The following is a 23,466-nucleotide window of genomic DNA, read 5'->3' as shown; positions in this document are numbered from 1 at the left end:
AGAGAGAGAGAGAGAGAGAGAGAGAGAGAGAGAGAGAGAGAGAGAGATGAACCAGTCACATAGCTTCAGTTGAAGAATAATGGATAGATTGCTCGTGTGCTCAATTGATATTTATATAGTCTCTAGAAATCTAGGGAAAGAGAGATATCATTTAAGTGGGCATCTATGTGGAAGATTTTTAGGAAGCTATGAAGAAGAATCATACAAAAGCAGAGAAGATACTGAAAATATCATTGATCCATCAAACTGCATATTAACATTTGTAAGATACTTGCACGCATAAAATCATTTTATCTTACCAACAGTTTTACTTGTTAAATGTGCTGATATTTATATACACTTTGTAATTGTGCAATTGGTTAAATTTTCCCATGGTTACACAACTAGTAAATGTCATAGAGCGTATTGGAACCCTGATCTTCCTGATTTCAGGTCTAGCCCATTATCTATATTTTCATCTTGTCAGTCAAGGAAGGTAGAGGGGTTGGTGGATTAACAGACCTTATGATTTATAATTGAAAAGAAAATAAAATTGGTGGATTAGTTTCTTGGATAATTCAGAAGAGTGGTTGGGAGTTACTATTATCCACATGATTAAATACTTGAAATGCATTGCTGTGTCTCTATAAATTGGTATGAAGTGAATCTTTGAACTAGGTAATTGTTTCTCAAAAAACAAAAATCTAATGATCACTGTATAATTCCTTTATAGGTAGTGGATCATCTAATGCAAAATTACCTGCTGTCCCAGTAGTTTCTTCAGTTCCAGAAGACTCTGTTTCAAATATGAGGTATTGAATCCTAGTTTTTTGATTTGCAACTTTTTTTTTAGTTGTACCTCTGATATATGGCTTGAGTTTTTTTTTTTTTTTTAACAATTCATTCTAATGGTTCATGCTTTGTGACTTCAGTAGTCTAAAGCTCTGATATTATGGTGGTGGTTGATTTATTTGTGGGAAGAGTACAGAACTCTGAGAGTAGGGTTTCTTGTGTTTCCAGAATGACTGATACGGAAAAGACAGAGACATGAGAGTCATAGTGAGGCATGGAGGACTCAGAGGTGGCCATTCCTGCAGCAGTAGAGAGTCATATGTAAAGGTAGTTCACAGGTTACACTATAACATTAACATCTATGAATCTCCTCAAATACAAATGACTTGTTTTTAGGTCTGCTTTTTAATATATATACACTAGATATTCATATGTATGTACATTTGCATGTGTGTATACTATTGTAGGAGTGGCCATTCCAGAAGCTTCCATGCCACACCTTCATTCTGAGGTCTTTGCCTTTTCCTAGCATATCAATTTTGTCACTATATGAAATGTTACTGTCAGAATTCTATCTCTTCCCAGCACTGGACATTCCTTTCTCAGTTTACCAGAACTTGTAGATATGGTTCTTAGTGGGAGAGTTATGAAATTTCTACATTAATGCCTATAAATGTCCACAATTAGAAATAACTTGTTTTATTTTCATTAGGTTGAGGGGTGACTGATGGGCCGCAAACCTTTTGATGAATTAGGGGGGTATCTGCCTCAGACATGTGAAAACTTTTCCTTACAGAATAGATGGATATCAATTCCAGTAGGCCATGAAATCAACTGGAAGCAGGCTCTATGGAGCAGGTGCTTGGTTTAGCATCAGAAATGCCAAGATCATCACTGTACTCTACTGATTATGGAAGAGAGAATGAGGGTTATATCTTTGTACAACTGTGCTTCACTTAAATCCAATTTATGTGTGTGTTAAGAGACAGCGCCCATACTATTTGGCCTTTTTTTTTTTTTTTTTTAACCTATGGACAAGTGATGAAGCAGCAGGTGTGGATACACTGACAGTTGCAATCACAGACCTGCACACAGGTGGCCCAGGCCATAAAGTTTTCTTTTCACTGGACTGGAGCAGCAGTGGGATTCAGCAGTATCCTGAGTATCTGAGCAGCCATTTTGAAGCACCACACTGCTCACCTCTGGGATTGAGGAAGGGGCTAGAAAAGGTGCCCTAAAAACTGTCTGCTTCACCTAACCTAACCCTGACCTGCTTCCCACAGTAAAGGATCTTACCCTGTGGTTGAAGCAAGAAAAAATGTGATGAGGAACCATGATAAAATAGCTATCATCCCTAATTTAGTCAACAAGGCTGTATTTCTCTCAAAAGTAGTGAACAATAGGCCCATAACAATGAGACTGCTACTTGTAGGAAAGTGCCTTATCACCATCATCATTGTGTATGCTCCCACCATGATGCACCCTGATGAGGTCAGTTAAGAACTGGACTCAACAATGTGCTAAAAGAGGACAAGCTTGTAGTTCTGGGTGACTTTAATGTTAGAGTAGGCACAGATTGCCAGACGTGGCAGGGAGTGCTTAGAAGGAATGGCATAGGAAACAGCAACAGCAATGTTGTCACTTATTACTGAAGACTTGTGCATCTTGTGGCCTTGTCATCACCAACACTGTCTTCTGTTTGCCTAAATGCAGTAAAACTTTGTGGATGCACCCTTGCAGCAATCACTGGCATTTAATAGATAATGTCGTTGTAAGGAAAATAGATAGGATGTGAGAGTGACAAAGATAATATATGGTGCCCAGTTTTGGAGCAGTCATAGACTTATCCTCTCTAAGCTAAATGTTCTCATTAAACAAAAGTAGTGGCCCCAAGGCAAGACTACTATCAGAAGACTTAGTGTCAACAGACTAGAGAGCTTTGCTGGGTAGGAACAGTTTGTTACAGACTTGGAGGAAAAGCTGAGCCAACACACTGTAACAATGGAACAGAAAATGAGTCGACAGCTTTCAGAGATTTGGTATCCAGCACTGCATTTATTCATCTGGGTCAGAACACTTACAAATATCAGTATGGGTTTGATTAAAATGAAAGGGAAATTTAGAAGTTGCTAAATGAAAAATGAGAACTCAACAGGACTTAGCAGCAGGATAGTTTGCTCATCTCTAAGAAGGCAGTGTTTAATTCCATCAAAGATAAAATTCAAGTGAAATTTAGAGAGACACAGGATTCTTGATGCATTTCAGATGAAATTCAGTTTTATGCTGATAGCAACAATCCAAAGTACTTTTTTTCTGATGCCCTGAAGGCTGTTTATGGGCCAAAGACCTATGGTGCATCTCAACTACTTACTGCTGATGGAGCCACATTGGTTAGTGATAAGCACGTGATTTTGGAGAGATGGGCTGAACACTTCAGACAATCTTCAAACGATGCTGACACTATTGACCATATATGTCAGTTTGAAGTCAGTCCCTCTCTAGCTGACTTCTAGCCGAAGAAGAGGTTTTGAATGCCATTATTCTCTTCTCATATGGCAAAACACCTGGTGCTCAATCTGTTCCAGCTGAGAGTTATAAGGCAGGGGAGTCCACTGCTTACACAAAAGCTGATTAATATTTTTTGGGTTATATGGCAAGAGTAGATTTTCCCCTCAGAAGTTTAAGCATGCTTCTTCATTATCCATCTCTCTAAAGGAAAGGGAAATAGGTTGTCTTGTCACATTTAGTGGTGGTGGGCTTCCCTCTTAATCACTGCTGGCAAGATTTTTGCCAGAGTCCTCCTTAATAGGTTGATTTTTCAGTTGGAAAAGGATCAATTACTTGAGAACCAGTGTGGCTTAAGAAAGGGCTGAGGAAAGGCTGTTATGAAGTTTGCTGACAATTCCAGGAGAAATGGCGGGAATAGAATGGAGGCCTGTACACAAAGTTCTTCGATACAACTAAGGCCTTTGATACTGTCAATCCTGAGGACTTGTGGAAGATCATGGCAAAATTTGGTTGCCCAGAGAAGTTCATCAGGATTGTATACCAATGCCATGATGGCTTGCTTGTCTGGGTTATGGATAATGGATTATGCTCTTGTGCTTTCCCATTGAGAAATGCAGTGAAGCTGGGCTATACGTGAACATGCACACTATATATTGCTCCCATGCTTTTTAGCTTGATCTGTTTAGCAATGTTATCAGGTGCCTTCAACGAGGATAAAAATGACATCAAGGTCAGCTACCACACTGATGGTCAATTATTTAACTTGAAAAGGCCAAGACTAAAATAGAAGGAGAGTTAGTGCACAACTTTTTGTTTGCTTATGATTGTGCACTCGGTGGGGCTTCTGAGGCTGAGGGGAAGCAGAGTAAGGATTGATTCTTTGCCATTTGTGCTAATTTTGTCCTGACAACACACACACACGCGCACACACACACACACACACACACACACACACACACAAATAAATAACAGAGGTTCCACACTAGCCAGCACCACACTCTCCATATGTGGAATTATTGGTTACAACAAATGGAGAAACTTTGAATGCTGTGGATAAGTTCATTTGCCTTGGCAATATACTTTCCAGGGATGTACATATAGATGATAAAGTTGATGCATGCATTACCAAAACTAGCTCAGTGTTTCAGAGTCTCTAAAGGAAAGTGTGGGAGAGAAGTGAGGTATTAGACTGCCTATTATACTGAAGGTCTACAGAGCCATTGCAGTATCCTCATCATTGTGTGCTTGTGAAACCTGAACAGTATACCAGTGCCATGCAAAGAAACTGAATCACTTCCATTTGAATTATCTTAAGAAGATTCTGAAGATCACCTGGCAAGATAAAGTACCAATTCTTTCTCACCTTTGATGGGCTAGCCTCATTGTTCAAATGTCAAGTGTTTGCTTTCCTAAATGGGTATTTTACAGAGAAGTAACCCAAGTCAAGTGCTTGTACGGAAGTCAGAAGAAGTTACTCTCAAGTCTCTCTGAAGAACTTTAGTATTGATTATGAGACATGGGAGACCCTGGGACAGGACCACTTACCATGGCATACCCATATCAAAAAAAGTGCTGTGCGGGGCTGCCAGGTAGCACAGCGAGTAAGAGCACCGGCCCCAGAGGCGGGATGACCTGGGATTGAATCCGATCTCTGATACTTAGCACCACACCCAGAAATAACTAGCTGTGTAACCTTGAGCAAGATATTTAACCCCAATTGCTAAAAAAAAAAAAGAAAAAAAAAGTGCTGTGCTCTTTGAGCAAAGCAGAGCTGCAGTAGCTCAGAAAAGATGTAGGATGTACAAATTTAGAGATATCTGCATTCTAAATATTTACATGGACTATTTTGTGTCCAGCCTGTGGTAGAGCCTTTTGAGCTTGTATTGGTCTGATCATCCATATTTGGACATATTATGCCTTGACCCCAACATCGTGATGGCATTGATCCTCTTTGAGTATAAGGGACAACCACCAGTCATATAATGAGATATATGCACACATAGTCACATGTATATAGACATATAACATGGGTAATATATATGCATATACAAAAATTTACATGTGCACTATATATACATATGCATATATGTATGCATATATACATAGGTTTATAAATATATATTCATTTATTTATTTAAAAAATTCTTGTGGCCTAAAACTTTCATCATCTTGTGATCCATATTCAAGTGATGAATATTTCCAGAATTACTTAGATAGATTTTTGTTCAGCAAATACACATATATTATTAGGCTGTGATCATAATCTTTTCTGTCTGATGGTACTTGCCAGAGCCTGTATTTAAATAGTTTTGCCTTAAGGGACCTAGGTTCCCTTCTCTCTATATCATGATAGTGCATCAGAGTAGGGCTTGGTAGTGTTCACACTCACCCTAATGAAATTCCTTGAAATATTGACATATATTGAGGGATATGTGTTTAAATTCCTTAAAATATAAACTTCTAAGCCTGATTTGGAAAGAAAGGCTGTAAAATTCAAAATCATTTTATCAGCTTTTATTATGAGTATACTATGTACCAAGCACTGTGCTAAACTATGGGGAGGCACAGGAAACCAAAAGATAGTTCCTGCTTGGGGGCGGCTAGGTGGCGTAGTGAGTAAAGTGCTGGCCCTGGAGTCAGGAGGACCTGGGTTCGGATCTGGCCTCAGACACTTAACACCCACACAAAAAAACTATCTGTGTAACCTTGGGCAAGTTACTTAACCCCCATTTCCCCCCCAAAAAAAAAAAAAAGATAGTTCCTGCTCTGAAGGAGCTCACAGTTTGATGAAAAAATAAAAAAAAAATCAACATGAAAACAACTATGTAAATATTAGCTAAATGCATGATAAATGAGAAATAATAATTGTAATTAAAGGGGTCTGAAAAGACTTCATGCAGAGAATGGGATTTTAGTTGTGATTCAAAGGGAAGCAGAGTTGAGAAAGAGTAATATTCTAGGTATGAGGGACAGTCTGTGAAAGTGCTTGGAGGTGGGAGATAGACTGCCTTGTTCAAGGAAAGCAAGGAATCCAGTATCACTTGATCACAGAGTATGTGGGGGTAGAGTAATGGGTAAGAAGATCAAAAAGGTGTGAAGGGCTACTAAATGCAGCAGGAATGGACTAAAAAGGGAGTCTTTGTGGATTTGAATTGTGATGTACAGTAGCAATTTTTTCTTTATTTTGACTACTTTGGAGTCATTTTGATAACAATATGCTTTTAATTAGTATTACAGAGAGACTTGAACATGCTCTGGAAAAAGCTGCTCCTCTTCTTCGAGAAATTTTTGTGGATTTTGCTCCTTTTCTTTCTCGTACACTTTTGGGTAGCCATGGACAAGAGTTGCTTATAGAAGGAACAAGTAAGTTATCTTTTAAAATATGCATTTAAAATGTCAAATATTTTATAAACAACATGAGTCAGTATACATGTTATTTAGTCATTTAAGGCATTTTAATCCTTGAGTAAAATCAACCTAATAAAACTGTTGAATGAATTACACAGAACAATTATTAAATCTCTTCTTTTCTAGCCATCTTTTTGGCATGATTAGAAACCATCTCCACATTTACTTGCCAGATGAAAGAGATACCTCTACTCCAGTTCTTCTGAATAAGAGCTAGGGATTTTAATTGATCATGGGCTGATTATAAGCAAACAGTATGACATAGTTAATTTTAAATGCTGATCTATCACCTTACTGCATTAATGGAAATATGTCATTTAAATCAAGGGAGGTAATTCTTATTGTACTCCTGTGTTGTCTGTAGGCCATTTTATGGGTATAGAACACCTAAAAGTTGGGACTAGAAATATAATCTGTCTGAGACTCTTATTACATGAGAAGGAGTTGGGGAAACTGGGTATGAGAATGTATACCTTGAGAAATCAAGTTTAATTTATTTTTTATTCATTTGTCTAACTGTAATTAATTTCTGGTGTTTTTTCAGTGAATATAAATTGATATTTTCTCCCTCCCACCTCCTTTTGTTGGGGGGGGGGAACAAGAAAAAAACAGACCCCTTTTAGCAAATATGCATGTTCAATAGCTTTGCCTTAAAGAACCTAGGTTCCCTTTCCTATATATCATGATAGTGCATCAGAGTAGGACTTGGTAGTGTTCACATTCCCACCAATGAAATTTCTCAAAATATTGACATGTATCACATTAGGGGGTCAGTGTTTAAAATTCTTTAAAATACGGACTTGTAAGACTGATTTGAAAAGAGGACTATAAAATTCAAAATCATTCTATCAGTTTTTATGGAGCATGTACTATGTACCAGATGCTGTGCCAAGATCTGGGGATGCACAAAAAGCCTAAAGATAGTTCTTGCTCCAAAGGAATTCATAGTTTGATGAAAAAAAAAATCAACATGAAAACAACTGTGTACCAATATTAGTTAAATACAAGATAAATTAGAAATAATCATTGTAATTAAAGGGTCGGAAAAGACTTCATGTAGAGAATGGTACTTAAGTTGGGATTCAAAGGGAAGCAGAGTTGAGAAAGAGGTATGACGGACAGTTAGTGGACGTGCTTGGAGTTGGGAGACAGACAGTACTGTTCAAGGAAAGCAAGGAAGACAGTATCACTGGTTCCTATCCCAAAAATGTCTCATTCTGCATTCTGAGCATATCTCTTCTTTGTGAAGAAATAAGTAGAATGATTCATAATTAACCATCTAGAATCATGAATAGTCATGGTGTTGATCAGATTCATTGTCTTTCAGAGTTCATTTTTTCAGTGTTGTTATTTTGTAATTTGTTTACTTTGTTCTGCTTATTTCAGTCTGTATCAGCTCATATGAATCTTCCTAGATTTCATTATAATTTTCCCTTTCGTCTAGAGGAAGAAGAACTAGAAGTATTCTGTCAGGAGAGAATAAGGACCATTAGATGGAAGTTACACAGTGGTAGATGTTGAATCATTATTAGAAGACCCTTCTAACATTAACGTCATTCAGTAATTAAATAAACTTTTTTAAAAATCATGAGCTCCCCTGAGCATCCAAGCATAGGCTGAGTGACTGATGGTCTGTCATCAGTAGTTTAGAAGGTAGTTTTACTTTGGAAGAAAAATTGGGCTATAGAAGCTTCTTTCTCAAATAAAATAGTTTATGAATAATTTTTTTTCTTACATTAACAGTTACTTAACCATGAGTTTGGGAAATGTCAGGAAAATAAAGCCATGAGTCCTTTGTTAATTATATAGTTTCCTCTTCATGTTATATTCAGAGATACACCTATTCTGAATATGGGAGAGAAAAATAATATCTTAAAAATGTCTCGAATCTTGCTAAATATATTCTTTTTTGAAGCACAAAGAATACAAAAAATGCATGCTTATGATAGGGTAATATTTTACACTTTTTGTTGTAGAAAAAACTTTTGGAGATGTTGGCATTTTTGCTGTTCTTTAAATATCATATATAAAAATTTATATTTATATAAATATCATATGTATAAATATTTATCTGCAGGTAGAAAAGGAATTTTATGTTATATTGTACATAAGTATTGGGGTTGACCTGTCACTAATATGACTTTAAAAATATTCATATCTTTTCAGGAAAATAAACAATATTGACTTTATCTTGTTGAAACTTAATACTACATATTTAGAGGTAGCGAATGAGGTGATATACTAATTATGTACAATAATGTGAGTTATTGAACTTCCCTTAATATATTTAATGGTGTTGGTGGTAAATCATCTAGTTTTTATATAATTAGATATTAAGAATTTGATCTGAGAAATGTAGCTCAGAATTTAGAATTGTAGATGATGAGCTTTTTAGTAACTATTTCACTTGATTCGTTTAAAGAATTTATTCCTTTGGCATTGACTCTTGGGCTCTCTGAGGGATAGTATAATGCATTGAATCTTATTTTTTTTTTGAGAATTAATTAATTAGTTAATTTTTAGTTTTCAACATTCATTTCCACATGATTTTGAGTTCCAGATTTTCTCCCATCTTTCCCCTACCCCTATCCCAAGATGGCAAGCATACTGATTACTCCTCTCACCAGTCTACCCTCTCATATATTATCCCTACCCCACCCCTCCCATGCCACTACTTTCTTGTAGGGCAAGATGGATTTCTATACCCCATTGCCTATATACCTTATTTCCTGGCTGCATGTAGCAACACTTCTTAACATTAGTTTTTAAAACTTTGAGTTCCAAATTCTCTACCTTCTTCCCTCCTCAACCACCCCCACTGGGAAGACAAGCAATTCAATATAGGTTATACATGTATAGTTATGCAAAACATTTCTATAGTAGTCATGTTTTGAAAGACTATATTTCCCTCCATCCTATCCCACCCCCCACTTATTCTGTTTTATCTTTTGATTCTGTCCTTTTCTAAAGTGTTTGCTTTCGACTACCCCTTCCCCCAATCTGCCCTCCTTTTTATCATCCCCCCTCTCATCCCCTTCCCCCCTACTTTCCTATAGAGTAAGATACCCAATTGAGTGTGTATGTTATTCTCTCCTTAAGCCAACGCTATTGAGAGTAAGGTTCATTCATTCCCTTTCACTTCCTTGCTCTTCCCCTCCATTGTAATAACTTTCTCTTGCCTCTTTTATGTGAGATAATTTACCCCATTCTGTCTCTCCCTTTCTCCTCCCAATATATTCCTCTCTCACCTCTTATTTTTTTTTAGATATCATACCTTCATATTCAACTCACCCTGTGCCCTCTCTTTATGTATACATGCGCGCGCACACACATATATACATATACATATGCCCACCTATACATACATATATATGTGCATACACATATATGTATGCATGTGTGTACAGATATATATATATATGTATGTATAAGAAAATAAAAATAATGCATTGAATTTTAAAACCTCAGTCCTAATTGCCATATTTTTCCATCCGGTGTACACTTCTTATATAAAATGTTTCTCTCCCTGTTAGCATAATAATAAAAATTTGTTGTGGTTGTTGTATAATGGCTTTGAAAGATAGTAAAAATTTTAAAGGATGGGTGGGGGTTATGGAAGGGGGCACTCTTGGCATGGGAAACACCTATTGTAAAAGTATGGAAATGGAATTTGGAGTATTGTATGTGAGGAATAGCAGCCAGGCCAGTTTGGCTGGATTGTAGTATGGGATGAAGTAATGCATAACAAAGAAGGAAAAAATCAGTTCTAAGATGAGGTTGTGAAGAATTTCAAAAGCTAAACAAAGGAGTTTGGATATAAAGGCATTAGGAAGCCCTTGGGCTTTGTTCAGTAGGTAAATAGTGACATTCTCAGACTACTACTTTTGAAAGGACAGGAATATAGAAATTCAGAAGAGAGTTGGCTTTGAAGGGAATAATAATGAATTCTGTTTTGACATACTGAATTTATGATATTTATGTGAAATTCAGTTGGCAATGGATATCAGGAATGACTGAAGTTTAGGAGGGGGACTGGAAATGTATATATAGATATAGGAGATAGCTACATAGGAATAATAATAAAACCCATGAGAACCTACATGCTGATCAAATGAGAGAGTACAGAGAAAGATGGGAAGAGAGCACAGGAGATAGACCTGGGTATAACTGAGGTATAACCTGTACCCTAGTTTCCTTTGAGAAAATAGGTGCTATAGGCAGGAATATATTCCTTGGGAGAAAAACCTCCAGTGGACCTCTCTGTTACATCATCTGTGGCTAGACTAAAAATCTTGCATCTTCTTTTTTGTTGAAATTCTATTTAGGGGCAGCTAGGTGGCACCGTAAATAGAGCACTCGCCCTGGAGTTAGGAGGACCTGAGTTCAAATCCGGCCTCAGACACTTAACACACACACACACACACACACACACACACACACACACACACCCCAACTAGCCATGTGACCTTGGGCAAGTCACTTAATCCCAGTTGCCCTTCAAAAAGCAAAAAAAGCCCAACAACAAAAAAGAAATTCTATTTAACCCTTCTTATAACATTAAAATAGGGTTAGACATTAGAAAAAGAGGAAAATTTATTTAAAGGACCACATTTTGATTATGCTTACCTGGTCCCAGCCAGTACTTTAAAAATCTCTTGAAATCTCATTTCTGAAATCGAATCTCTTGGTTCTATAATTGCTTCTTGCCTTTTTTATTCCTTCTTCCAGATTTGGGGCAATAACAGCCCTATTACTATAATCAGGATATTGAACCCTAAGTAGAAAAGTACAGCATGATCTCAGGAGTTTTTATAAAGGACTCTCTGGGATGATATTTGGGATTCAGTTAGAAATCCACAAAATCTTTGCTTATGAACTTCGATTTACTGCTTTCATTGCCATTTTTCTTTTGATTCAACTAAATGCTGAGGTTTTGAATAGAGATGTGATTTGTGCACTCTTCATGTAGAAGACAGAAGCAATACATTTATTCAGACACCAGAAAACCAAATCCCCAAACTAGTAAGCTGATTCCATCATAGTAGCAAAGAAGTTAAAAAGCTATAACAGCACAGAGAGTCACACCATTCTTTAGCCTTCCCACACACCATTTACTCACAAGCCTGAATGACTTCTTGGGACGTGTGCTGTCCTCCTTCCAGTCTAGCTAACTCTGACTCCCAGCTTCCTGTAGGTTCTGCTCCACCCTTCCGCAAACTTCTTACCACGGACTTCATGTGGCTACATTCAGGCTCTTAGGGGGCAGAGTATATTTTCAAAGCAGGGAATGTCTTCAAATTCCCTTAGGCTTATTAAGGGGCAGGGACGATCTTCAAATTCCCATTACCGTTACACTCCCTCCCCAAGACAGTGTGCAAGTCTGACATAGGCTCTACATATATACATTCACATTAATCATGCAACAGGTATTTATTAAACACCTCCTCTGTGCCAGCAACAGGTTATTTGGCATAATGGGTAGAGAGTTTGCATCCCAGGTTCGTATCCAGAGCATTGAAGCTAGGGAGACCTAATCTCTGCCACATTCCATCTGTGTGTCCCTGAACAAATCCCTTAAACTCTTAGGGCTCTAGGCATCTTTCTAAGACGCTCCTGTATAGAGAAGGTGTCAGCCTTCAATAGTTGAGGGAGTTAACCTTATACCAATAAAATAAGTAGGTCTTCTCCTGGTCTTTATGTGCCCTGTGATTGGTGTAGGGATATTTATTGTGAATAAAAAGCTTCCTGAAGGAGCTTATGTTTTATTGGGGGAAAGCAACACATATACATATAATTCAATACAAATTAATGTAAAAAATTATTGTAATTTCAAGAGGTTCCTGCAAGCTGGAGAGAGCTGGTGTACAGAAATTCTGAAAGGTAGAGATGCATTTAAGGTACAGGAGACAGCATGGCAAAATGGTAGAGGTAGAAGATGAAATGTCATATATAAAAAAACAGCTAATAGGTTAATTGGACTGGAACATAATATGCCAGAATTGGAATAATTTGTAGCAAGCCTAGCTAAGGAGGTTGGATATAGATTGTCAAATACTTAAAATACCAATAAAGGAGTTCCTGCTTTATTGTAAAGTTAATACCAGTGGAGCTTTTTAAACAGAACAAAACAAAATAAAACTTTCTTTTTAAAACTATAAGTTGTATTTATTCTCCTTTCTTTTCGTAACTTCACTTTTACTTCCTGCTTGTCTTTCCTCACCTTTGCAAAAATTTTTCTTTTGTAACAAATAAGTAGTCAAAAAAAAAAAAGAAATGAAAATATCATCCTTGTCTGAAAATTCATGCCTCATTCAGCATATGTGTACAATCCACTAACTCACTTCTAGGAGGTGGAAGACCTTTTTCATTATCACCCTTTTGACATGACTGGTTACTGCATTGGTAGGAGTCCTGTAGTCTTTTATTGCTGCTTTTCCTTTACATAAATGTTGTCATCATAGGAAGTCATCTTAAGTTTCTGAATTCCTCATATTCATCGGTTATTATAGAGCAATAATATAGTACTAGATTCATATTTCACAGTTTGTTGAGTCACTCCCTAATTTTAGGCACCTGTTTTGTTGCCAATTTTTCTTACAAAAAATTACTCTTTAAATATAGGACCTTTACCACTATCTTTGACTTCTTGGTTTATATCTCTAGTAGCAAAACTGTTGAATTGAATAACTTTTCTAGTATAATTCCAAATTGTTTCCTCAGAAATGCTTTAAAATCCACAGTTTGATTGAATGAATATTTTTTTTTCCTATGTAGGATTATATTCAACTTTGCATGGCAAGTTGTTCCTTGTTGTAAACCTTTATTTTTTGTGATATAATATTCTAGTTGTCCATGAGATGTTTTTTTTTTTTTTTTGCCTTTTGGAGGGAAGTTGTGGTTAAGTAACTTGCCCAAGGTTACACGGCTAGTTTTTTTTGTGTGTGTGTGGTTGTTAAGTGTCTAAGGCCGGAACCGAACTTGGGTCCTCCTGACTCTGGGGCTGGTTCTGCACCACTTAGCTGCCCCTGTCCATTAGATCTTAATAGAAGCTGATTGATCCTATGTGATCCTGCTTTGGTACCTGAACTTTTTTCTGGACACTCATGGTATTTTTTCTTTGATGTGGGACCTCTGAATTTTAGCTATTTCATTCTTGGGATTTTTCCTTTTGAGATGACTTTCAGGAAGTGATTGGATGGATTCTGTCTTTACTTTTTCCTTTAGTCCTAATAACTGTTGGCAATTTAAATTTATGATTTCTTGAAATGTGTCCAGATATTTACATTATGGTCTTCAGGGATTCCAGTGATTCTGAAATTTTCTCTCTAACCTATTTTTTGATCAAGTCAGTTGTTTTTTTATATCAGTTAGTTTACATTTCCTTCTGTTATTTCAACTTTTTCATCTTTTCTAATATTTTTGGCTGTCTTATGGAATCATTGTTTTAAGTCACTGTTTGCAATTGTTATAGATATGTTCTTTTCTTTTTTCTTTTTTGAAAGATTTGAGTTCTAAATTTTCTTTTCTTTTTTTTTTTTTGCCTTTTGGAGGGCAATTAGGGTTAAGTAACTTGCCAAAGGTTACATGGCTAGTATTGTGTGTGTGTGTGTGTGTGTGTGTGTGTGTGTGTGTTGTGTCTCAGGCCAGAACCAAACTCAGGTCCTCCCGACTCCAGGGCCGGTGCTTTACTCACTGTGCCACCTAGCCTCCCCCTGAGTTCTAAATTCCCCCCCCCCCCCACTGCAAGACATCATGAATTTTGATTACCCCTTTCCCCCATTTGCCCTCTCTTCTATCATCTCCTCCTCCCCCTCTCCTCATCCCCTTCTACCCTACTCTCCTGTAGGGTAAGATAGATTTCCATATGCAGTTGAGTATTCACTCCTTAAGTCAAATCCAATTAGAGTAAGGTTTACTCATTCCCTCTCCCTTCACCCCTCTTCCCCTCTACTATAAAAGCTTTTTCTTGCCTCTTTTATGTTAGGTAATTTATCCCATTCTACCTTTTCCTTTCTCATTGTCCCAGTATATTCTTCTCTCACCCCTTAATTTTATTTTTTAGATACCATCCCTTCATATTCAACTCACCCTGTGCTCTCTGTCTCTGTCTCTCTTTCTCTGTTGCTGTCTCTGTTTTTCTGAAAGAAATATCTTTCCATGTAGGAATGTAAACAGTTCAACTTTAATAGGTCCCTTATGATTTCTCTTTCCTGTTTACCTTTTCATGCTTCTCTTGAGTCTTTTATTTGAAAGTCAGATTTTCTATTCAGCTGTAGTCTTTCTTTTTTTTTTTTTATTTTTTCTTGTTTTTATTTAATTTAAATATTGTAATTATTTTCTTTCAGCATTTTCTTTTTTTTAATAAATCTTTAATTTATTAATTTGTTTGTTTCCTTTTAGTTTACAGGATTCAATTCCACAATTCCTTGAATTTCACATTTTGTCCCCCTCTCCCTCCCCCCCCCCCATGGCGGCTTATAATCAAGTATAGGATCTGTAAATACTTTCACATTATACAATGGTCAGGTTATAAGGATGGATTGTAACAGCTGGAATGAAAAATGGTAAAGAGGACATAAAATCAATTAAGAGAACGAAAAAGATCAGGTATTTTGCTTCCACCTGGATATAAATTTAGTTCTTTCTAGTTCTTTCTCTGGATGCACGTTTTTCTCTCCATCATGCGTCTTTTGGGATTGACTTATATCCCTGCATTGTTGAGAAGAGTCCAGTCTATCCAAGTTGGTCATCACACATACGTTGTGTCTGTAATTGTGTACAAATTCCTCCTGGTTCTACTCTTCTCACTCAGCATCAGTTCTTTTAAGCCTCTCCAGGTAAATATGAAGACTGCCTGCTCCCCGTTTCTTATAGCGCAGTAGTATTCCATAACATGCATATACCACAACTTATTCAGCCATTCCCCAATTGATGGGCACCCCTTTAATTTCCAATTCTTTGCCACAACAAAAAGAGCTGCTGTAAACATTTTTGTACATATGGGTCTTTCTCCCATTTCTGTGATCTCTTTGGGATATAACCCTAGGAGTGGTATTGCTGGATCAAAGGGTATGAAAGCATTTATAGCCCTTTGGGCATAATTCCAGATTGCTCTCCAGAAAAGATGGATCAGTTCACAACTCCACCAGCAATGCATTAGTGTTCCAGTTTGCCCACATCCTCTCCAGCATTTGTCATTTTCCTGTTTTGTCATCTTAGCCAATCTGACTGGTGAGATGTGGTACCTCAGAGTTGTTTTGATTTGCATTTCTCTAATCAATAGTGAATTAGAGCATTTCTTCATGTGCTTATAGATAGCTTTAATTTCTTTCTCTGAAAACTGCCTGTTCATATCCTTTGACCATTTATCAATTGGGGAATGACTTGTATTCTTATAAATTTGACTCAATTCTCTGTATATTTTAGAGATGAGTCCTTTTCAGAGACATAGGTTGTAAAGATTCTTTCCCAATTTCCCACCTCCCTCTTAATCTTGGTTACATTGGCTTTATTTGTACAGAAACTTTTCAATTTCATGTAGTCAAAACTATCCATTTTACAGTTCATAATGTTCTCTAGTTCCTGTTTTGTCCTAAATTCATTCCCTCTCCACAAGTCTGATAGGTAAACTATTTCTTGTTTTAGCAGACTGCTTACAGTATCAACCTTTATACCTAGATCATGCACCCATTTAGACTTGATTTTGGTATATGATGTTAGATAATGGTCTATGTCCAGTTTCTGCCATACTATATTCCAGTTTTTCCAGCAGTTTTTGTCAAATAGTGAGTTCTTATCCCCAAAACCAGGGTCTGGGGGTTTATCAAACAATACATTACTGTAGTCGTTGACTTCTGAATCTCGTGCGCCTAATCTATTCCATTGATCCACTCCTCTATTGCTCAGCCAGTACCAAGTAGTTTTGATGACTGCTGCTTTATAGTACAGATTGAAATCTGGTAAAGCTAGCCCACCTTCCCTAGCATTTCTTTTCATTAATTCCCTTGATATTCGGGACCGTTTATTCTTCCAAATGAATTTTGTTACTATTTTTTTCTAACTCTATAAAGTAGTTTTTTGGTAAATTAGTTGGTATGGCACTAAATATATAATTTAATTTAGGTAAAATTGTCATTTTTATTATATTAGCTCTACTCAGCCATGAGCAATTGATATTTTTCCAATTAGTTAGATCTGACTTTATTTGTGTGAAAAGTGTTTTGTAGTTAGGATCATACAGGTCCTGGGTTTGTTTTGGCAGGTAGATTCCCAAATATTTTATAATGTCTACAGTAACTTTAAATGGGATTTCTCTTTCTACTTCTTGCTGTTGAATTTCATTGGAAATATATAGGAATGCTGAGGATTTATGTGGGTTTATTTTATATCCTGCAACTTTGCCAAATTTATTTATTGTCTCAAGCAGTTTTTTACTTGATTCTCTAGGATTCTCTAAGTATATCATCATATCATCTGCGAAGAGTGATAGCTTGGTCTCTTCTTTGCCTAAATTGATTCCTTTGATTTCTTTTTCTTCTCTAATTGCTACTGCTAACATTTCTAATACCAGATTGAATAAGAGGGGTGATAGTGGACACCCTTGTTTCACCCCTGATCTTATGGGAAATGCTTCCAGCTTCTCCCCATTACATATAATACTTGCTGATGGCTTTAAATAGATGCTACCTATTATTTTAAGGAAGGCTCCATTTATTCCTATACTTTCTAATGTTTTTAACAGGAATGGATGTTGTATTTTGTCAAAAGCCTTTTCTGCATCTATTGAGATGATCATGTGGTTTCTGCTAGTTTTATTGTTGATATGCTCAGTTATACTGATGGTTTTCCTAATATTAAACCATCCTTGTATTCCGGGAATAAATCCTACCTGATTAAAGTGTATTATTCTTGAGATAAGTTGCTGTAGTCTTTTGGCTAGTATTTTATTTAGAATTTTTGCATCTATATTCATGAGGGAGATTGGTCTATAATTTTCTTTCTCTGTTTTATCTCTTCCTGATTTAGGTATCAGTACCATATTTGTGTCATAAAAAGAATTTGGTAGGACAACTTCTTCACTAATTTTCCCAAATAGTTTGTAGAGTATTGGAATCAATTGTTCTTTAAATGTTTGATAGAATTCACTAGTGAATCCATCTGGCCCTGGAGATTTTTTCCTAGAGAGGTGACTGATGGCTTATTCAATTTCTTTTTCTGACATGGGATTATTTAAGTAATTTACTTCCTCTTCAGTTAATCTGGGCAACTTGTATGTTTCTAAATATTCATCCATTTCCCTAAGATTGTCAAATTTATGTGCATACACTTGGGAAAAATAATTCCTAATTATTGTTTTGATTTCCTCTTCATTGGAGGTAGATTCACCCTTTTCATTTTTGATACTCGTAATTTGGTTTTCTTCTTTCTTTTTTTTATCATATTGACTAAGGGTCTATCAATTTTGTTGGTTTTTTCATAAAACCAGCTCTTGGTTTTATTTATTAGTTCAATAGTTTTCTTAATTTCGATTTTATTAATCTCTCCTTTAGTCTTCAATATTTCTAGTTTAGTATTTAATTGGGGATTTTGAATTTGTTCTTTTTCTAGGGTTTTTAATTGCATGCCCAATTCGTTGAGCTCCCTTTTCTCTAATTTAATCACGCATGCACTTGGATATAAAACTTCCCCTAAGAACTGCCTTTAATGCATCCCACAGATTTTGGTATGTTGTCTCATTATTACCATTCTCTTGAATGAAATCACTGATTGTTTCTATAATTTCTTGTTTGACCCACTCATTCTTTAGGATTAAATTGTTTAAATTCCAGTTAGTTTTTAGTCTGTCTTTCCCTGGCTCTTTATTGCATATAATTTTTATTGCATCATGATCTGAGAATGATGCATTTAATATTTATGCCTTACTGCATAGAATTGTGAGGTTTTTATGCCCTAGAACATGGTCAGTTTTTGAGTATGTGCCATGAACCGCTGAGAAGAAAGTATATTCCTTTTTATCCCCATTCAGTTTTCTCCAGAGATCTATCATACCTATCCTCTCTAAAATCCTGTTCACCTCCTTAACTTCTTTCTTGTTTATTTTGAGGTTGGATTTATCAAGTTCAGATAGGGGAAGATTAAGGTCTCCCACTAGTATAGTTTTGCTATCTATTTCTTCCTCTAATTCCTTTACCTCCACCTCTAGGAATTTGGATGCTACACCACTTGGTGCATATATGTTAAGTAGTGATATTGCTTCATTCTCGATGGTGCCTTTTAACAGGATATAGTTTCCTTCCTTATCTCTTTTAATTAGGTCAATTTTTGCATTTGCTTTATCTGAGGTAACGATTGCTACCCCTGCTTTTTTTACTTTAGCTGAGGCATGATATATTTTACTCCAACCTTTTACCTTTACCTTGTGTGTATCCCTCTGTTTCAGATGTGTTTCTTGTAAACAGCATATTGTAGGATTATAATTTCTAATCCATTCTGCTATCCGTCTCCGTTTTATAGGAGAGTTCATTCCATTCACATTTACAGTTATGATTGTTTCCTGTTTCTTTCCCCTCATCCTATTCCTGCTCCTGTTAATGTTCATATTTTCCCTCCCTTCTCCCTTCCCCCCCTTAATAGTTTTCCTTTTGACCACCGCCTCCCTCAGTGTTACCTTTTCGGCCCCCCTCCCTTTTCCTCCCCTTTTCCCCTTACTACTTTCCTCCCTACAAATCACTCCCACCCCCCTTTTGTAACCCTTTCCCCCTCCTACTGCCTGTGGGATATTGTTATACTTAATGAGGTATGCTATTTTTTCTTCGCATCAAGAGTGACAGGAACAGATCTCATGTGATGCTCCTCTCCCTCCCCTCTTTCCCTCTAAAATGATGTGTGTTCTCCTTGTTTACCTTTCTAAGTCACTGTTGCTTCTCGTAATTGGAGATTGAATTTTGAGTTCTGGCTTTTTTATCATGAAGGTCTGGAACTCTGTTATATCATTGAATGACCATCTCTTTGCCTGGAAGAATATGCTCAGTCTCGCTGGGTATGTGATCCTTGGTTGTAATCCGAGCTGTTTTGCCTTCCTGAAAATTGTATTCCACTGCCTCCGATCTTTCAGTGTAGAGGCTGACAAATCTTGTGCAATCCTCACTTTGGACCCTCGATATTTGAGTTGTTTCTTTCTGGCCGCTTGAAGTATTTTCTCTTTTATCTGGTAGTTCTGGAGTTTGGCCACAACATTTCGAGGATTTTTCAGTTTGGGATCTCTTACAGCAGGTGTCAGGTGGATTCTGTCGATTTCTATTTTCCCCTCAGGTTCTAGTATCTCAGGGCAGTTTTCCTTAACAAGCTCTTGGAGAATGTTGTCCAGGCTCATTTTTTCATCATGATTTTCTGGTAGGCCTATGATTCTCAGATTATCTCTCCTGGATCTGTTTTCCAGGTCAGTTATTTTTTCTTTGAGGTATTTTACCTCTTTTTCTAATTTTTCATTTTTGTTGTTTTGCTTGGCTAATTCTTGGTTCCTCATAGAGTTATTTGTTTCCATTTGTTTAATTCTGGTTTTTAGCAAATCATTTTCCTTGGTTAATTTTTGAAGCTCCTTTTCCATATCATACACTTTTCTTTTTAGAGAGATGTTTTCCTCATTATGATTTTTTTCGAATTCTGCTATTTTCGTTTTGAGAGAATTATTCATTTTGTCATGTATCTCTCTCATTTTGCTTTCAAAGTTCCTTTTGATCTCATCTAGGAGAGCCTTCTGTGCTTGGGATCCATTCCCTGTTGAAGTTTCAGCTGTGGGTATGGAGTCCACATTGTCTCCCTCTGAGGTTGGTTCCTCCCTCTGAGGATAGTAGGACTCCAGAGTCTTTGTCTTTGTAGTCTGCTTTCTACCCATTTTGAGGTAGGGTCCTAACCACGCCCTTCCTCTAGGATCCCAAGCCTTTATTGTAGAGGGTTTTGCCCTGGACAATAGTTACTATATTTTCAGGGTCAGAGGGGGGGTTTGGAGCAAGTGGGGTTCACTCTGTCATCCTCGTCTTTGGAGGTCCTGAAAGGGGCTTTTTTTAAAAAAAAAGATTTCTGGGCTATGCAGTGGTAGCCCCAGGAGTGTTTGCTGTCCAGCACAGGGGCCCCTGTATTTTCTTCTTACCTTGCTCTTTCCAGTCCCAGCCCTTTGTTGATAGGCCTGGTAGTGGACCTTGTGGTTGGTGGGAAGACTTGCTCTCTGAGTTGATCAGGCCCCTTCCAAGCCTGCGTCTGCCAGCCACGCCGTGCCTTCCCAGCCTGCATCCTCCGGGCCACCGCCAGCTGTAGTCTTTCTATTAAGAATGCTTGAAAATACTCCCTTTCATTGAATGTTAATTTTTTTCTCCCTGAAGTATTATATTCAGTTTTTCTGGGCAGGTGATTCTTAGTTTTAATCCTAGCTGCTTTGACCTCCTGAACATCATATTCCAAGCCCTTCAATCCCTTAATGTAGAAGCTGCTAAATCTTGTGTTATCCTGATTGTGTTTCCACAGTACTTGAATTGTTTCTTTCTGATTGCTTGTAATATTTTCTCCTTCACCTGGGAACTCTGGAATTTCGCTATAATATTCCTAGGTGTTTTCATTTTGGGATCTCTTTCAGGAGGTGATTGGTGGATTTTTTCAACTTCTGTTTTACCCCCTGGCTCTAGAATATCAGGGTAGTTTTCCTTGATAATTTCTTGAAAGATGATATCTAGGCTTTTTTTTTTTTTATCATGGCTTTCAGGTATTCCAATAATTTTTAAATTATCTCTCCTGAGTCCATTTTTTCTGTTCAGTTGTTTTTCCAAATGAGATATTCCACAATGACTTCTATTTTTTTTATTCTTTTGGCTTTTTTTTTTAATTTCTTGATTTCTCATAAGGTCCTTAGCTTCCATTTGCTCCATTCTAATTTTGTAGGAATCATTTTCTTCTGTGAGCTTTTGGACCTCCTTTTTGATTTGGCCAATCCAATTTTTTAAGGCATTTTTCTCCTCATTGATTTTTCTTGAATTTCTTTTGCCATTTGGGTTAGTCTATTTTTTAAGGTGTTATTTTCTTCAGCATTTTTGGGGTCTCCCCTAGCAAGCTGTTGACTTGTTTGTTTTTATGATTTTCTTGCATCACTCTCATTTCTCTTTTCAATTTTTCCTCTACTTTTCTTACTTGATTTTCAAAATATTTTTTGAGGTCTTCCATGGCCTGCAACGAATTCATATTTTTTTTGAGGCTTTTGATTTAAGAGCTTTGACTTTTTTGTCTTCTGATTCTATGTTTTGATCTTCTTTGTTACCAAAGTAAGATTCTATAGTCTGACTTTTTTTTTTCCTATTTGCTCATTTCCCCAGCCAGTTACTACACTTCTTAACTCTTTTTTTACGGCAAAACTCTGCTTCTGGTGTGGAGGGTATTCTGTCCAAAGCTTCAGGAGTTTTGTTAAGCTGTTTCCAGAGATATTTCTAAGTACTTGCAAATTTTCAGTTCTTCCAAGGTTGTATGATCAAAGGAGAGGCCTTTACTCTTCTCCTGTTTTGTGCTTTGGTCTATGAGTGACCACAAGCACTCTTTTCTGCCTTGGAGCTATGAGGATTCCCTCTTCACTACTGTCAGAAGTTCCACCCAAGCAGTTCTCTTCCTCACTTTAGACCACCACCCAGGAATGTGACTCAGTCCCATGCACAGGCAAAGCCAGGTAATACTGCCTCACCACCAGCAAAGAGATTCTGGGGAGGCCAGGTAGCACAGTGAGGAAGAGCACTGGCTCCAGTGTCAAGATGACCTAGAGATCGAATCCTGGAGGTCAGACACTTAGCACCCACCGAGAAACACCTGGCCGTGTAACCTTGAGCAAGTTACTTAACCCCAATTGCTTAGGGGTGGCCAGGTGGCTCAGCGAGTGGGAGCACTGGCTCCAGTGTCGGGATGACCTGGGGATCAAATCTGGGCTCTGATACTCAGCACCACACCCAGAAATAACTGGCCATGTAACCTTGAGCAAGTTACTTAACTCTGATTGCTTTAAAAAAAAAAAGATTCCTGCAGTCCACTTTTATCAGTTGCTTGATCCTCCTACCATCTGTGGGCTAAGTGCTGTGGAAGTGGCCATTACCACCACCTCCCTGGGACTGAGGCCAGACCCCTCTCCTCTCTCACCCAGGTTTAACAGACCTTTCCTAATGACCTTCTAACTTGTCCTTGGCATTTGTTGGTTGAGACATCTGGAAATTGCCACAGGTCTCCTCCAGGTTGTCTGTGCCTGCCGGCACATTTTGTGCTTGACTGCACTGCTTTCTCAGACTGGTGCAATAAACCTTTCCTATCAACCTTCCTGTTTGTCTTTTCCTGGAAATTTGTTTCACTGTGTCATTTTGTGGATTTTTCTGTTCTAGAATTTTTTAAAGAGTCATTTTTTAACCAGTATTTGGAGAGGTTTAGGAGAGGACTCAAGCAAGTCCCCACTTTTACTTCATCATCTTGTCTCCACCCACTCTTTTCTATTCAGAGGATGTTTAGCTCCACATTTTTGGAGGGACAGGAAGAGGTATGGTTTCAACTCATGTCTTCTTTGATTTACTCACTTCTTCATTTTCCCCGCCCTGAATTGTGGTTTTGTACCCGGACTAGGCTCTTCTTTCTGATGTATTGTTATGTGGGCTTGTCAGTCCTGTATTCATCTCATTCTGCGTTTCTATGCTGACTTTCACTTTCTTTGGTTAGATGTACTTGGATCCTTGAGTTTCAGAGCTCTTGAGTATTCTGGGATCTCTC

At 37.3% G+C, this 23,466-nt stretch overlaps 1 protein-coding gene across 2 annotated transcripts in view; it reads left to right on the top strand.

Annotated features, from left to right (window-relative positions):
- LRBA (LPS responsive beige-like anchor protein) overlaps window positions 1-23,466 on the top strand; it is a 737,508-nt gene that overhangs the window by 140,329 nt on the left and 573,713 nt on the right. For both annotated transcript variants that reach the window (XM_069105500.1, XM_069105498.1), the window contains exons 19-20: window positions 713-791; window positions 6,509-6,642. In XM_069105500.1, the coding sequence (XP_068961601.1) occupies window positions 713-791; window positions 6,509-6,642 (213 nt within the window). The remainder of the gene's footprint in view (window positions 1-712; window positions 792-6,508; window positions 6,643-23,466) is intronic.

The sequence above is a fragment of the Petaurus breviceps genome, unplaced genomic scaffold (genome assembly GCF_028583685.1).
Source record: "Petaurus breviceps papuanus isolate PSGF00001 unplaced genomic scaffold, PetGlider_PUasm1.0 76, whole genome shotgun sequence".
Taxonomy (NCBI): domain Eukaryota; kingdom Metazoa; phylum Chordata; class Mammalia; order Diprotodontia; family Petauridae; genus Petaurus; species Petaurus breviceps.
This window is presented reverse-complemented; position numbering and strand designations above follow the sequence as displayed.